Source organism: Terrapene carolina, unplaced genomic scaffold (genome assembly GCF_002925995.2).
Source record: "Terrapene carolina triunguis isolate 2854851 unplaced genomic scaffold, T_m_triunguis-2.0 Scaffold85, whole genome shotgun sequence".
In the NCBI taxonomy this organism is placed as follows: Eukaryota; Metazoa; Chordata; order Testudines; family Emydidae; genus Terrapene; species Terrapene triunguis.
In genome coordinates, this window is record NW_020664436.1 from 38907065 (window position 1) to 38923870 (window position 16806).

At 41.6% G+C, this 16806-nt stretch overlaps 1 protein-coding gene across 1 annotated transcript in view; it reads left to right on the top strand.

The window, feature by feature from the left end:
* Positions 1–16806, top strand: part of LOC112105257 (nesprin-1-like) — a 121522-nt gene that overhangs the window by 45004 nt on the left and 59712 nt on the right. Inside the window, exons 6-9 of the mRNA XM_026649535.1 lie at positions 5318–5496; positions 7775–7971; positions 8108–8214; positions 12446–12496. Coding sequence (XP_026505320.1) covers positions 5318–5496; positions 7775–7971; positions 8108–8214; positions 12446–12496 — 534 coding nt within the window. The remainder of the gene's footprint in view (positions 1–5317; positions 5497–7774; positions 7972–8107; positions 8215–12445; positions 12497–16806) is intronic.

Below are 16806 nucleotides of genomic sequence, written 5' to 3' on the forward strand. Positions count from 1 at the left end.
ACAGTTGAGGACCTGCCCTTTGAGGGACAAAAACTATTTGTGGAAATCACAGATGCATCTCTACATACCTTAAAGGACTTGAAAACCACCTTGAAGACGTTAGGTATTTAAATCCCCCCAAACAAGAAGAAACAGGGCAGATTCTACACTCAAAGATTCTGCCCTACTCTGTACACCCAACCCCAGAGATATTACGATCAATACCGCAAACAAAAATAATTGAGGTGCAGGCAGAACCAAGATCAACCCGCCACGTCTCAAGCTTCAGCATCACATCAATCGTTTTGAAATATCGGTCGAGGGCTTGAGACTTCTATGTTCTCCCATCCAGGAATATCAGATGACCTCCAGTCCATTTGGAGACCGCGTGCTACCACACTACCTAGTCTGGAACAACATCACTACAGACAAATGGGTTCTGGAAATTATCCAGATGGGTTACTTTATCCCATTTACTTCTACTCCCCCTACCCACCCACCTACCCCATCCCTCTTCAGGGACCCCTCTCACACGCCCCAGTTACAGCAGGAAATAAACCACCTCCTGCAACTGGGAGCCGTGGAACGAGTACCACCTCAACACAGGGGAAGAGGGTTTTATTCCCATTATTTTCTCACTCAGAAAAAGAACGGTGGATGGAGACCCATTCTGGACTTACACAAACTCAACAAGTTTGTGAGGATTCAGCATTTCAGAATGGTAACCCTGGCAACCATAATTGCGGCATTAGAGAAAAGAGATTGGCTCTTGTCCTTCGACCTACAAGACACCTACTTTCACGTCACCATTCATCCAGCGCACAGAAGATTCCTGCACTTCACACTAGGCCATCAACATTACCAATACAAAGTGCTACCTTTTGGATTATCGACAGCCCCAAGGGTATTCTCCAAAGTCTTAGCCATTTCTGCAGCTCACCTCCGCACGTAAGGGGTAATGATCTTCCCATACTTGGACGACTGCCTCATAAGAGTATCAACACAACAGGCAGCAGTTCAAGCTACACAAACCACAATAACCCTCTTCTCCAACCTAGGGTTTCAAATAAACGTCCAAAAGTCCACCTTGGTCCCTGTCCAACAACTAGAGTTTATAGGGGCCTACCTCGACTGCCTCCCAGCAGCGATTCCTCAACCTAACCACGCTGATAACTACGGTCACAGATAGTCCTCAAACGTCCGCCAGGACCTGCCTACAACTCTTGGGACATATGGCTCCTACGACTTATGTAGTCAAACATGCCAGACTACATATGGGATGCCTACAGGCCTGGCTTTGCACTTGTTATATACCACACAGGCATTCCCTCCACAAAAGACTCACAATGCCCCGCAAGGTGAATGATTCCCTCCAGTGGTGGCTGCAACCGCAAAACGTCTGCTCGGAGATCCCATTTCAATGAAAAGCTCCCACCATAACCATCACCACGGATGCCTCCCCACATGGGATGGGGAGCTCATCTGGACAACAACACTATCTAGGGATGCTGATCCCGTGGAAGCCAACTTACATATAAACATTCTAGAGCTCAGAGCAATCAGAAAAGCATGCGAGCACTTCCTTCCACTCATCCACAACAATACCATCAAAGTCCTCACGGACAACACAGCCTGCAGGTTTTATATAAACCAACAGGGGGGAGCTTGATTATATCCTCTGGCATCAAGGCACTACACCTATGGCAATGATGCATCTCCAACAATGTAGACATTTCCGCATCTTACCTGCCAGGGCTTCAGAACACCACGGCAGACCAACTGAGCAGCCATTTCTCACAAACCCACGAGTGGGAGATGGACTACCCAACTCTCCTGATCATATTCCACCGGTGAGGGTTCCCTATTATAGACTTATTCGCAATGGCTCACAATACAAAATGCCCTCAGTATTGCTCCCAAGTGTGGCTCGGTCAGCACTCCCTGGGCGATGCCCTTCTTACAAAATGGGAGGCGTCACTAATATACGCCTTCCCCCTGATTCCTCTTTTGAACTGGGTGCTACACAAAATCAGACAGGATAAGGCCAGGGTCATACTTATTGCACCCACATGGCCCAGGCAAACATGGTTCCCATACCTGAGGCAGATGGTGGTGAAACCACCTCTAACTCTTCCACTACTTCCTCACCTCTTGACACAGGACGACAGCTGAGTCAGTCACCCCAACCTAGCGGTTCTTCACCTCAAGGCCTGGTTACTCCATGGCTAGTGGGGCTGGACAATGACTACTCCAAGGAAGTTAAAGACATTCTCTTGACTAGCCGCAGGCCGAGCACACGGAAAACATACACTCAGAAGTGGATACGATTCTGCACCTGATGTGAGGCTAACCACATGTCTCCTCATTTCGTTCCACAAAGGTGCACCTAGCTGCAATCACCTCACTACATGATAAGGTAGACGGAACCACCGTCTTTGTTCACCCAACAACTAAGTGTTTCCTAAAGGGCATGACTAACATCTACCCATCTCTGAAAGACCCTACTCCTATGCAGGACCTTAACCTCATGCTACACACCCTCATGGGCAAACCATTCGACCCCCTTGCGACTTGCTGATTGCTACATCTATCGATGAAGGTCTCCTTCCTTATCACGATCACTTCAGCAAGAAGAGTAGGAAAACTAGGGGCCCTAATGGCACACCCGCTGTATACCACATTCCATAAAGACAAACTGATCCTAAAAGCCCACCCCAAATTTATACCTAAGGTAGCCTCCTCATTTCATTTAAACCAACCCATTTACTTACCTGTGTTTTTTCCGAAACCCCATACCGACACTAGGGAGGCATCCTTTCACACTCGCGACGTCCGTAGAACTCTGGCCTTCTACCTAGAACAAAGACATTTAGAAAATCGTCACGTCTCTTTCTATCAGTCACAGAGCGATCGAAGGGTGAGGCGATCTCTAAACAAAGACTAGGTAAATGGATTTCTGGCTGTATCCACCTGTGATAGCATCAGAGCAACACCCCGGCTCCAGTTGGGGTTCGTATGCACTCCACCAGAGTGCTATCCACGTCAGTAGCGTTTCTCAATAATGTACCCATTGTAAACATTTGCAGGGCAGCTACCTGGGCCTCGGCCCACACGTTTACCAAACACTATGCCCTGGAATAACATTCCTCTGCTGACACTCAGTTTGGACTCTCGGTGCTATCCACCATCAACAAAGATACTCCGAAGCCCCTCCTTCCATCGAGGGGTACTGTTCCATAGTCACCTAAAGTGGAGCACCCACAGGGACACTCCTTGAAGAAGAAGAGACTGTTACTCACCTTGTACAGTAACTGTGGTTCTTCGAGATGGTTGTCCCTGTGGGTGCTCCACTACCCTCTCTCCTCCCCTCTACTTCGTAGTTTCACGCTGACTCTTTGGCGTAGAGAAGGATGGTTGGCTGCGCACGCTAAGTGGCCATTCAGAGCGGCGCAAGACAGCTGCTGTGCGTGCGTGGCCAACCGGGGCACTGCTACTACAAATCTCTGATTACAAGCACAGGGTGCCAAGACACCTAAAGGGGAACCTCAGTTACTGCACAAGGTGAGTAACCTTCTCTTATCCCTCAAATTTCTGTGGCCAGAGAGAAGCCCCCTTCCTTGCACCTCTGGTCCCAGGGGCAGCTCCTTTTGTCTAGGCCAGCAGGGCCCTGATTGGTTGTGATAGCCCGTCTATCCCTTGGAGAGCCATATCTCTCTAGCTTTCAAAATGACTACTCCAGAGAGTCCTCTCTAGGCAAGCTTGAAGGACCCACATTAGCTGCTCTTTTCCTTTCAGCTCACTGCTTCTTGGGGCAGGGTATTATAGGACCATGGGGCCTCCAGTAGGGAACCGTAAAGGCCGAATGCACCCTGCAACACTGTGGGTGGTAGAGTGGAAATCATTTATGCTCTCCAGGGGTCAAAATGGGAAAAAAAGATGGTGTTACTCTTCAGACTCTGCCCCTCTGAGCTGACAAAATGAGACACTGCTCACAAAGAGATGATTGTGTGTCCTTTTTGGCTCCACAGGGCTCCTTGAGTTTGGCTTCCCCTTGGCATGGCTTCAGTTGGCCCATGGGCTTTGCTAGGCTTCTTGGGCTTGGCTCCTTCTTGACCAGGGGAAAAAATAAAGTGGTGGTATCTCCCAAATGCAAAGCATATGTGGCACCAACATTATTACAGTAAATTGTGCAGATCTGAGATTCTCCCTCTCGTTTCTTACATGAGGAATGCAATAATTAACCATGTTGACATTTAAATTATCATCACTGGGCAACTGAGTTAATGTCTCACTGAGATGAGTGGGGCACTTCTCACCTGGCAGAGCTGTTATTCCAAGCTGTTTCTAAAGCAACCTTTGCACCAGAGAAGTGCTGGTACAGTGTATGGGCATGTAGCAGCTGTTGCCAATCCCTGATACTCTCTAGGAGAGCCTGATTCTTTAAGGTACTGAGCTGTTCTGTGATGTTCTCTGAGCAGTCTAAACTCTCTGAATCTTTGTTTCTTCAAGTAGGCAAATATGTGCCAACCATATATATATCCATTTCCTATTAAAACCAAGTTGTGAATGTAATGCTCTTAAAAGTGTGGAACTAATGGTTTTCATTTGAGCCAGGCATGGGGCATATAAGTGCTCTGCGAATTGCCTCACCGGTATTTGCTAATGTACACCCCTGTACTATTCCATTGCAAGACTTCTCCTAACTAGAGACATCCAGTCATTCAGAATCAAGCCATAAGAATGGACTAGTTTGGGGATGAAAATGAAACTACTACAATGAGGTCATCAGAGTCACTTTAACTATTTTGAGGAGGTCATGGGAAGAGGACCGAGGCCTTGTTAACTTCCCCAGCTACCACCAAATGCCCTCTTTTTGGCCATTGTTGGTTAAACGTAGCATATTTGGAAAGGTCACTTTCAAGTGTTCACTCTGATTCAAATTCACCAATGGCATCAGGAGATGCAGCTCTATTTAAGTTGATGGAATTGTATTTTCTTTGTGCTAGTGGTGAATTCGGGCCAGTATCTCAGTACAATGAACTAGTAATTTGCATAAGAATGTGTAATGCTATGTAAAGTGATACGTTTACACATTGTTCAAGCAATAGGACATCAGTAAGAGTCAACAGTTGCTGGATGCTCAGCAGGTCTGAAAAGGCCATTTATTTAGGCACTTAAATAAGGATTTATGAAGTGACTTTTAGGATTTTTTTTTAAATCTTGCTCATTATTTTTATGTTTTTTAATCTTAGCCCATGTCTAATCCTGTTAATATCCTGTTCATTATGATTAAAATAAATATCAGTATTACAATAAACTGATGTCATTCTAAACACAGATTGAAGAGCTGACAAGCAACCTTCCACAGCTGCAGTCATTGTCTAGCAGTACATCTTCTGTGGACAGTGTCGTCAGCTCTGAGGCTGCAAGTCCACCAACAAAACGGAAGGTAGTAACCAAAGTTCAAGGAAACGCTAAGAAGGCTTTGTTAAAGTGGGTGCAGTACACAGCAGCAAAGTAAGTTAAATTCACAAATTAATTTAGATTGTAAGCTTTTTACTTAAGACTGGAGTTCTTTTTCTGTGTTTTTACAGTTCCTGGCTCATGACTGGGGCTCCTAGGTGTTACTATAATACTAATAATAATAATGAATAATAATTTAGATTACATTTGCAAAGCAATCCCATTTTATGGTATATGAAGCAGAATTATCCCTGAGACAGTGAAAAACCGGAAGGGGAGTTGGATGTTGTCAGAATGGCACAGTGTTGGCTCTTGTTGCCAAAACCTTTCATACAACGTTTGTCCCATATTGAAAGGGCACTCTTTACCAACTGTGCTTTTCTGTCATTTCTGTCTCAGTGAGTGAATACAATTGTACTTGAGTGCGAGTTGTTGAAAATCGTGACTATCATGCTTTAAGCATTGGTACTCACAGTTACATATTATTATATAAATTGCATTAATTTTCATTTCCTATTAAACTAAATTGGCTCAGAGGTTTAACAGGGCACCTGCTTGTTAGCTTCAAAACATTTATCTTCATTTGGTACAATTCTCCTATGTTTGCCAATTCCAAAGAGAGCATAAAACAAAAGTAAATTAGATCAAAGAGACAATAGTGATCTGATTGCTTCCACAATAAGAAAAATAAAAAGACAGATCCTTCCCCCAAAAGCCATAAAAGAATAAACTGTATTTAATTGTTCAAATAAAGTAAATAATTATCTGAACATACAGACATCCACAAAAATATCCAGGGAGAACAACCAGCACAGAGAAATAGAATGGAGCCCCAGAGAGAGTAAATATGATCATAATGTCATAGAACTCTATGCCCGGGTCTCTATAACACCAGTGCAGTCAGTATAAGGCAATTTACAGTTCAATGCAATCTACTTTGGCATAACATTCTTCCTACAAAATTGTTTGCAGTGAGAGACAGACTACTGAAAGCCAATAGCAGCACCATCTAGACAGGTGGCAAGTGAAAAATTCTAGTGATGGGTGAATACAGCAACCAAATTGATCCAAACATGGGGAGAGGAAGGAGCATCATGGTCCCCATCCCTCTATACAAACTCACAGAGTAGAATGGCTGCACTGCAGGAGCAGGCTGTGCCATCTGAAAGCATGGGGTACCCTGAACAGCCCTCAGGAACTGATCCAAAGCCCACTGAAGGGATTGGGAGTCTTTCCAAGGATTTCAGTGGGCTTTGGATCAGGCCCTCAGAGAAAGACACTGCCTCCATGAAAAACAAACCCCTCTAAGCTACCCCTGCGACTCCACACTACCCAAAGAGAGGGCAAGCACCTGAAGGCCGCAAGATGGCCTCACTGGAAGTTTGCCTGGATAAGGACTGAATAAAAAGCGGGGTAAGGACCTCAGTATCTGGACATGAATATAGTTTTCAGAATTACTTTGAAAAATTTAAGTATTACCCATTGCTGATTATTTTCTCTTTAGGATAGTGCTAATCACTTAGGCCTGGTCTACTCTGGGGAGGAGATTGATCTAAGTTACGCAACTTCAGCTACGCGAATAACGTAGCTGAAGTCGATGTACTTAGATCTACTTACCATAGTGTCTTCACTGTGGTAAGTCGATGACTGACGCTCCCCCTTTGACACCGCCTACCCTTCTCGCTCTGGTGGAGTACCGGAGTTGATGGGAGAGCGCTCGGCGGTCGATTTATCGCATCTAGACTAGACACGATAAATCGACCTCTGCTAGATCAATCGCTGCCTGTCAATCCAGCGTGTAATGTAGACATGCCCTTGGGTTCCCTCTTTCACAGTGGCAGTGTAGGCAGATTGGATATTGTGAGAGGACATTATCGCTCATGCACGGAACAAGAACTGTAAGAAAGTACTCCACATTACCTTTTTGGACTGAACCACAATGACATTACTTCCTAGGATGTTATTTTAAAAGAGAAAAATATTATTGTAATCATTTACTTTAAAAATCCAGATGCAGATAATGAGGTAAGTATACTTATAGTGAAGGAAGACTGGAAGGAGTCAGTAAGGGGGGAGGGAATAGTGAGTAGTATTTTATATAGCAACATACTTTGTAGTGTCTCACGTACAAAAACCAGCGTTGTAGTTCATTTGCTCATAACACATGGGGCTTAATGTAACCAAACAGCTCACTGGAAATAGAAATTTTAGCTTGAGGCATATTGGAAAATGCACTCTTGGCCACTGATAGAAAACATAACGTTGTATCCTGTGTCTTCATATGACTAGACTGATATATTGTCTCTTTTTTTTCTTTTTGTTAAATTTTAAGGCAGGCTGGAATTGAAGTCAAAGATTTTGGACGAAGTTGGAGGAGTGGTGTTGCCTTTCATTCAGTTATTCATGCTATTCGTCCAGAGCTAGTGGACATGGAGAAAGTGAAAGGAAGATCTAATAGGGAAAACCTAAATGAGGCCTTCACAATTGCAGAAACAGAACTAGGAATCCCAAGACTTCTTGATCCTGAAGGTACTTTACGTAAACTATACTGCATCAAATTTTGGACTAGGATAGGCTAATTTTTGTTTGAAAGTTTTTCAATGGTATGTAACATTTTTGCTGTTCAATTATGAATTAATTTACTATATATTCTGCACTTTTCCAGATGTGGATGTTGACAAGCCAGACGAAAAGTCTATCATGACCTACGTAGCACAGTTCCTGAAACACTATCCTGATCTTCATAATACAACTGAAATGCAGGAGAATGATGTAGGTGTCCATTACATTTCCATTTTAATCAGTTGCTTATGCACATAATGGGCATATTTTGACATCTATTTTCAAAACATATAGGTTATCTGTGTTTTTTTTAAAAGAGCAGCTGAGTGAAGAACCACCAGAGCTAGAAAGACCATTGTCCAGAAAAGACTAGCTGACTATAAAAGAAGCCAATGTTGTAAATGGACACTAGTAACAATTTTGAAGTGGGAGAGAATAGAATGATGATGGAAGTAGTGACCCTGCAGATAACAGCAGAAGGCAGAGGGAGCAGGAGTAGCTCTGGTGAACAGTAGCAATCTCAGACCATGTCTACACCAGAGGGACTATAGTGGCATATCTGTGGTGCCATAGGTATGATGGCATAACCCCATAGTGTAGACATTGCCTATGGTCACAGAAAGGGTTTTACCATTGCTATAGAAACACCACCTACCCGAGCGACAGTAGTTAGGTTGACAGAAGCATTCTTCCGTCAACCTAGCTGTGTCTACACCAAAGATTAGGTTAGAATAGCTATGGTGCTCAGGGGTGTGGATTTTTCACCCCTGAGCACTGTAGCTATGTTGACCTAAATTTTAAGGAGGAGGCCAGGCCTGAGTAACCCTAAGAAATTGTAGGTGGCTTTCAAACATAATGGCAGTGAAAGTGGAATAATGTATTACGTGAAGGAATGAGTTATTTTTGCTATATTTCCATCACTGCTTTTTTCCATCAAGATCTTCTGGACTTGGGAGTTAGTTATGATGGCAAGAAGGTCTCCTTTCCATTGCACAGTCTGGCTTGATTTTTCACCTTAAAAAGGTGCTTTCAGTCAAGGATTTTTCTTGTTATTGATTCAATTTTACACATGCTCTTTGGCACTGGCCTCCCTTCTAAATGGTAGTGCTCTATGCAAGAGACCATGGCTTAGTTCTTAATCCTGATCATTTGCTCCTTGAGTTGTCAGAGGCTGGAAACACTGCAGAGACAATCTGCTCAGCCTCTGACAAAGGAGAGAAGAGGGAAGATATATCCAACACTTTTCAGCCACAGTTCCTGTGGCTGATTGTGGAGAGATATTGAGGCGCTCAGAATGGAGCATAATCTGATCTTCCTTGGCTAAACCACCAGTGACTGTGATGCATGAGTTGGAAAAGGAGGAAGATATTGATTTATCCTACGGAGCTCCCTAATGGATCATCTGGAATAACAAGAACAAAATTATTATTCATTTGACATCAGTCAAATGTCTGCCTGTCTGTCCAGAATCACCTCTTCTCATTGTGGGTTTCTCTTCTCTAAGGGCTGGTCTACACCCAGCCGCTAGTTCGGCGGCTGGGGATCGAAGTTCTGAGTTCGACTTATCACGTCTGGTCTGGACGCGATAAGTCGAACCAGGAAGTGCTCGCCGTCGACTGCGGTACTCCAGCTCGGCGAGAGGAGTACCGCGGAGTCGACGGGGAGCCTGCCTGCCGCGTGTGGACCACGTCTGAACCGCGGTAAGTTCGAACTAAGGTATGTCGACTTCAGCTACGTTATTCACGTAGCTGAAGTTGCGTACCTTAGTTCGACTTGGGGGGTTAGTGTAGACCAGGCCTAAGAAAGATTTAGAGGTACTTTGATATAACTAGCACTTCCCTGAACTGTAAAGAATAAATGTTGCACTGCTTAAATCATTGCTGTGGATGCCTGTTATGATCTGTCAAGGCCTTTTAGTTTTACTCTCAAAGGAGTTTTAAAATGATGCAGCTGAACTTTAATAGACATTTCCTGTAATCCTGTTTTGTTAAAATACAAGCATGGGAAATGGTTTGGAAATTAGACTCTGGAAATTCTGAGTTATTAGCATCTGTTTTAAATTCCAGGAACATAGGGCCAGAAACATAGCCCATTCAAGTCCATGGAAGGGACTGCCTTTGACTTCAATAGGGTTTGCATTGGAGCCATGGCTTGCTGTCTGGTTTCTGAACAATCCAGAGATACCACCCGGATTATACTAACCTGGGGGAAGCCTATATTTTTTACTGAATGTCAGCTGGCAGGCTGTGGGCTTGTCCAAGAAAAATAAATGATAGAAGAAGTAGCACACCAACATTTTTAATTTTAGCTATCATTAATCTTATATTATTACTTCCAAGAAATCTTAATTCCCTTGAGGAAGAACTCACCAGCTGCCCCTTTTCACATCACCAATGGATTGGTTAATCTGGAACTGATTGCCGCAGAGGCTTTTTGAGAAAGACGAATATCAACAGAATGGCAATGCTTTGGTAGAGTCTGGCTTTGATATACATTCTCTTGGTTTATTGCTTTGAGATCCTTCACTTGGCAACCTCCACACTTGTATTATTGTAAAGGATTTCTGTGAGACAAAGGATTAAGAGGCTTACTCTGCACCACAAACACTTTGGATCTGATCTACTCATGATTTGTCAGAGAGTATCATCAACATTAAAATTGATATTTCCCATGATAGCAGATTCTTGTCATTTAGGATGTTCTCTGTGTCCTTGCCAAGCCCATTATGATGACTTTGGAAGAGCATCACACACAGATTCCAGCAAATATTAGCATCTTAATTTATGCAGTTCTTACACACACAGAAAGAAGCTGGGAGTGTATGGCTAATCCTGTTGGCAACATCATACCTAGTTGTAATGCTTTCCCGGATATTCTTTTATGTGCAACACAGTATCTTTAATTCACATTGCATATTGCACATATAGAGAGTCTAGTGTTGTAAATACTAATATATCAAACTATGAAAAAATGTATATACTGCATTACATTTTTATATGGTAAATGATTAGCCAGGTGAAAGGAAAATTGAAATGATAGCAGGCCAAGATTAACTATGAAATTATATCATCTAAAATAAATATCTCATTTTTTTTATTAAGATGCTTTTCATTTGGGTTGCCCAATTTCTGACTTTTAAAGGGTTGGTGAAAATTGGACAAAGTGTGGTTTGAAATCTGCAAAGTAAGTGTTTGGTTTCTGGAGGGCTACCATAGCAGCTGGTCTAAATAGTGACGGAATTTCATTACGATTTTAGCTGATTCTTTCTCTCTTTTTAACACTACCACTCTGCATTAATAGAGGTATTTTTGCAAGCTAAGGCTTGCTCAGACTAAATATCACAGTTTACATTTTAAGTCAGACTAAAAAGTTAAAAAGTTGAATGGGGCAAGTAGTAATTTTGCTTCAATATCTGTGGGAGGACAGCTGAATTTGTAAGGCAATGCCATTTCTGCTACACAGAGCAGCAAATGTGCAACCAGAGATTGATCTCATGAACTGCTGAATCTGAACATACACAGTTTCTATTTTACCAGAGCTTAGAGAGGCCAATTGTGGTAAAAAATGATTGCTTAAAATAAACATCATACAGCCACCATTTTTTTTGGTACTTAGTATTATGGAGGCGAGAAACTAAGAGTGGAGATACAGGGTTTATATAGTATTTTGGACCAATAACTGGGCTGTGCTATTGCAATGTAGAAAAAATTTCCAGTTCCAGAAAAGGTAGATTGAGTGTAAAACATCAAATGTGTCAGGTCACTGTGGAAAACAAAATAAATTAAGCATGTAAAAGTCATTCTGTGCTGTTTTTGTGATGCAATCACTACAGGCATCCAGCGTTTTACCCTTTATAGCAGCTCTAGACCTTGACTTCACAATGTCACTTTTTCTTAAAAACCACTGCAGCCAAGGGACTGCTTTTCCAGCCACAAGAGCCATAAAAGTAACTTCTTCCAAAGCCATCTCTCATGCTGTTGCCATTGATTGGCCAGAAAGAAGCCAGCATCCTAATGCATGCACGCAGCAAGGGGAATGAGCTAGAGTGAGAGTATAGAAGTGAGTGTAGTCTTCTTTTCTCAGACATAACCCATTTGTCCATCTATATAATTTCACTTAAAAGGTGGTTGGAAATTTAGTTGTTCCTTATAAAATATGTTCATAAATTAGCAGTAGCTAATAGACCAAAAGCATTGGTTTGGTTTGCAAACCAAACTCCTTTATTGGATTTGCTGAGATAACAAAAATACATTAATATTTAATAACTTGCCTCAGAGAAGTTTCAGATAATATGAACCTCTCTTTCCAAGAAGGTCACTTCTGTTTCTTTAGATGAGTGACTTTTTTAATGTACTTCTTCTCTCTGTACTTCTTTGTATCTGCTCTGCTTTTTGGTTTGGTTTGGTTTAATTGGCTATCCATTGTTTCTTCATACTGCCAGGACACACTTCAAGCAATCCCAACTTTTTTCATTATTATTCCTAAATTAAAAGTAAGGTTTAAACACTCTGGAATAAGAACATATCCCTCAACTGAGTGTTACTGCTTGCTACTTTGTCACACCAGTTACTCCTATAAACTTTTTCACTAACACTTAATTTAGTAAATAATTCTATAGCGATATGGTAGAAAAGCAGATCAACTTATACATAGGGTATCTCAGGCTATGCTTCATTATGGTTTTGTTAAATCTAAGTTTATATATAGAAAGACAGGGTTGGATGGATAGATGAAAAGATCTATCTATCTATGTTTGTAGATAGATAGAGTTCAGCATGCACCATGACCCCCTTCTGACAACATAAGAACGGCCATACTGGGTCAGACCAAAGGTCCATCTAGCCTAGTATCCTGTCTTCCGACAGTGGCCGATGCCAGGTGCTTCATAGGGAATGAACAGAACAGGTAATCATCAGATGATCCATCCCCTTGTTGCCAATTCCCACATTTGGCAAACAGAGGCTAGGGACACCATCCCTGCCCATTCTGTCTTATAGCCATTGATGGACCTATCCTCCATGAATTACTACACGACCCTGGGTGGGGGGAGAAGGGAGGGGAGAGGGGGCTGGAGTCCGAGCCCTGCTGCCCCCAGGTGGGGGTGGAGCTCAGGCCCACAGTTTGAAAACCACTGGGTAGCTATTAGGTTGTTTCACATACCTGTGGTATATATTGTATGTGTTTGAAAGAGAAAATATATGCATAACAGTGTGAGGTTTAATGAAGCTTTTATTACCATATGTCTGTGATGACTTTGAGGGTGCCATTTTCAAAGGTGCCTAGCATTTGGGTGTCCAGTGCTCATTAATTTCTACTGGGAATTGGGCCTTTGAGGCAGCTTTGAAATTCTGAACTTAGAAGTTTAACAGATGGTTTTGTTTTGAAATGAACATTCTAAATGAGAGATGAAATTAGGGGTCCAGAAAAAAATCCATTTGGTGGTAAATAATGGTTATCACTAAGGTCACTGCAATCAACCAGGATACATTTATTTTCTTATGTCATCTGATTAATGAACATGTTCTAAGGGTTTTTTTAACTCAACACAAGACTATTTTCAACTAAGTATCAGTCAGGATTGCTTTCATACTACATATAACCAAGTAATTATACCGTACTTTATATACTAGACTTAGAGATAAAATAGGTATATCAGTATAGGTAGGGGCTGGATTCTCCACCCTACCCGAGCAGATAGATAAAGGATCCATGAGGGATCTGTTGCAACTCCCCAGTGCTGCATGGCCCAGCCCTGGTGTAAGTTAGAGTTACTGAGGAGCAGCTCTAAGTTACACTGCCAATGGTGTAAGCTCCTTCATTGACCTCACACCAGAGGATGAACAGAGTAGTATAGAGGAGCTTCCGTACTCTAGAATCCGCCTGACATGACCCCTCCCCCCACTTGTGTCAGTGTGGCAAGTGGCTAGTGCAGGAGGTAACTCTGCCACATTGACAGCTTTATGTCAGTGTAACGGTCCTCTATGTAAAGGGAATTCTCCCTTTGGCCAGCTACTGCCAAAAATTACTACTTTGTGCTGCTTGAGCAGTGCAAAGTGTCTGTAGTGGACTAGAGAATCTGGCCCATAACTCTCCTCTCAGGATTCTACTTGCAATGGTATTCATGGTATATAGCTTTGTAAAGTCATATGTTTGAGTGTAGAAAATTCAGGAGTGTTATTTGTAAAAATTTTATGTGCTCATATTTTTCAAACTAGAGACCATAGTTGAGCACCTAAATTCATATTTAGGCACCTTAACAAGTGCCCTGATATTCAGAGTAGCTGAGCTCTTGAATCTATCATAGATCAGCATTTCTGAAGATCAGGCCATTTATTTATTTGCCTAAATATGGATTTAAGAGCTGACCTGTAAGGGCCCAACTTTGAAAATTTTGCTGTTGGACTTGAATAGCCTAACAAATTCTGAATTACATATCAGAAAACTGGATAATCCAACTAAGTACTCCTTTTTCGATCTGTAATTAAACTCCTTATGATACACAAATGTATATACTTAGCTGTCTAGCAAAGTGTCTTGGTTTTGTAATTTTCAAATTAACCTCAATGGCATCAATTTAAAAACTGTTATAAGTTGTTTTGACTTTCTGACTGGGTCAAAAATATTCTGGGTTAATTTAAACTGCCTCACCTTCTTGTCATAGGTGAAGCCAGAAACACTTTTCCATTGTTTAATTACATGCCTTAGCTTTCATTGGCTGTTGAGCACTGTGCTCTTATTCAGTTCCTCTTCTCTGCAAAATCAATGAATATTTATGGAAAGATAACAGGATAAGCTATTACTTTAAAATGTCATTTAGGGTTAACATGCAGGGAATAAACTGCAGAAAATTAGAAAAATTAAATGTCAGGCAAATGTGATTAGAGATCAGATCTCTTACCTAAAAGGAATAATTTTAGTTCCACTAGCCAGCTATATTTATAGTTGCTTACACTCCAGTCCATATGCTGTTCAAGATGGCTAGTCTTCAGAATATAATTTGCCTATTTAGAAATGTACCCTTTTAGTGTTTCTGACTGAGCGTGCAGAGCACTAAGCATTGATAAATGCCTTGTGTTAAATATGATAGTTCATCAGACATGAGGTATGAATGGTAGGTCCTTTGGTGCTTAAGAAACTGTGATTCATTTCCATCTACTACCACTGAAGTTGTACTTGCAACCATTATAATCAGAAGGTGGTCTTCGAACTGCTTATATATCAACCAAGGAACCTCTCATCTGACAAGTGGGGCTGAGACACAGAGAGCTATATTGATGCCTCAGATACAGTTACTGAGAGATATATTCCAATGTGTGTAGAAAGAAAAAAGAGTCCAGTGAAGCAGGCTGCAAAAACAGAGTGGTAAAATAGGAGCATGGCTAAAAGTTTAAGAAATTAACAAATGATTATTCCTAAGCAGAAACATTCTGGGCCAAATTCATCACTTGTTTAAGTAAATACAAATCCATTTACTTTAGGTTGATTTTACAGCATAGCTAAATTTGATCCCTTCTCTATAGTGGGGCCATATCTATCAACATGAATAATTTTTTTTATAGTGTGGTAAATTGGAGAATTGGTCTGAAATTCAATAAAGACAAATGCAAAGTACTACACTTAGGAAGAAAAAAATCAAATGAACAAATACAAAATGGAGAATAACTAGCTGGGCACTAGTAATGTTGAAAAAAATCTGGGGGTTATGGTGGATAACAAATTGAATCTGAGTCAACAATGTGATGCAGTTGCAAAAAAGGCAGATATACCAGGGTGTGTTAATAGAGTATTGTATATAAGACATAGGAGGTAATTGTCCTCCTCTACTTGGCACTGGTGAGGAGGCCCCAGCTTGAGTAATGTGTCCAGTTTTAGGTGCCACACTTTAAGAAAAATGTGGACGAATAGGAGCAAGTCCAGAAGAGAGTAACAAAAATGCTCAAAAGAAATATGAGCTATGAGGAAAGATTAAAAATACTGGACACGGTTAGTCTTGAGAAAAGAAGACTGAAGCAGGACCTGATGACACTCTTCAAATATGTGAGGGATAATTAAGTACGGGAACAGGTTACCAAGGGAGGTTGTGGAATCCCTGTCATTGGAGTTTTTTAAGAGCAGATTAGACAAACACCTGTCTCGGATGGTCTATGTATGCTTAGACCTGCCTCAGTATGTGGGGGCTAGATGGTCTCTTGAGTCCCTTCTACTCCTACATTTCTATGGTTTCTATGAAATATGGTATTGGAATATACACATATAGGGTGAAATTTTGGCTTCATTGAAATCAGTGGCAGAACTTCCATTGATTTCAGTGGATCAGGAATTTCACCCAGAGGTTGTGTGCCACTATACAATGTGCTATATGGAGTAAAGAGCTAAACTTCAGGGCTTAAATCTTGGCCGTATGGCAAGACTCCCATTGACTGCAGGGGAGGTACTATTTCTTCTCATATTCATAAGTGAGCATATCATTTCTGTGTTACACACAAGATCACATAAAGTTTTCTAACCTATTGAGTATCTCCCACCCATTGGTATTTATACATCAGATACAGACTGTATGGAAGCCCAGTTGAGGAATAACACAAAACCTTGATGCCTGTCATTCTTTTAGAACTGAAATGTCTTAAAAATCAATCTTACTGCATATAGAAGTAGCTACTTTTTTTTTCTTTGCTGTTAGATGACAAGATTGTACACATTGTTTAGCAGTCTTCAAAGGACATTATGGAAGGATTTATTTTAACTCTTAAGTCTACTTTCAGCTAATGTAGACATGTTCTTGCTGCTGCTGATTCTGTGTTT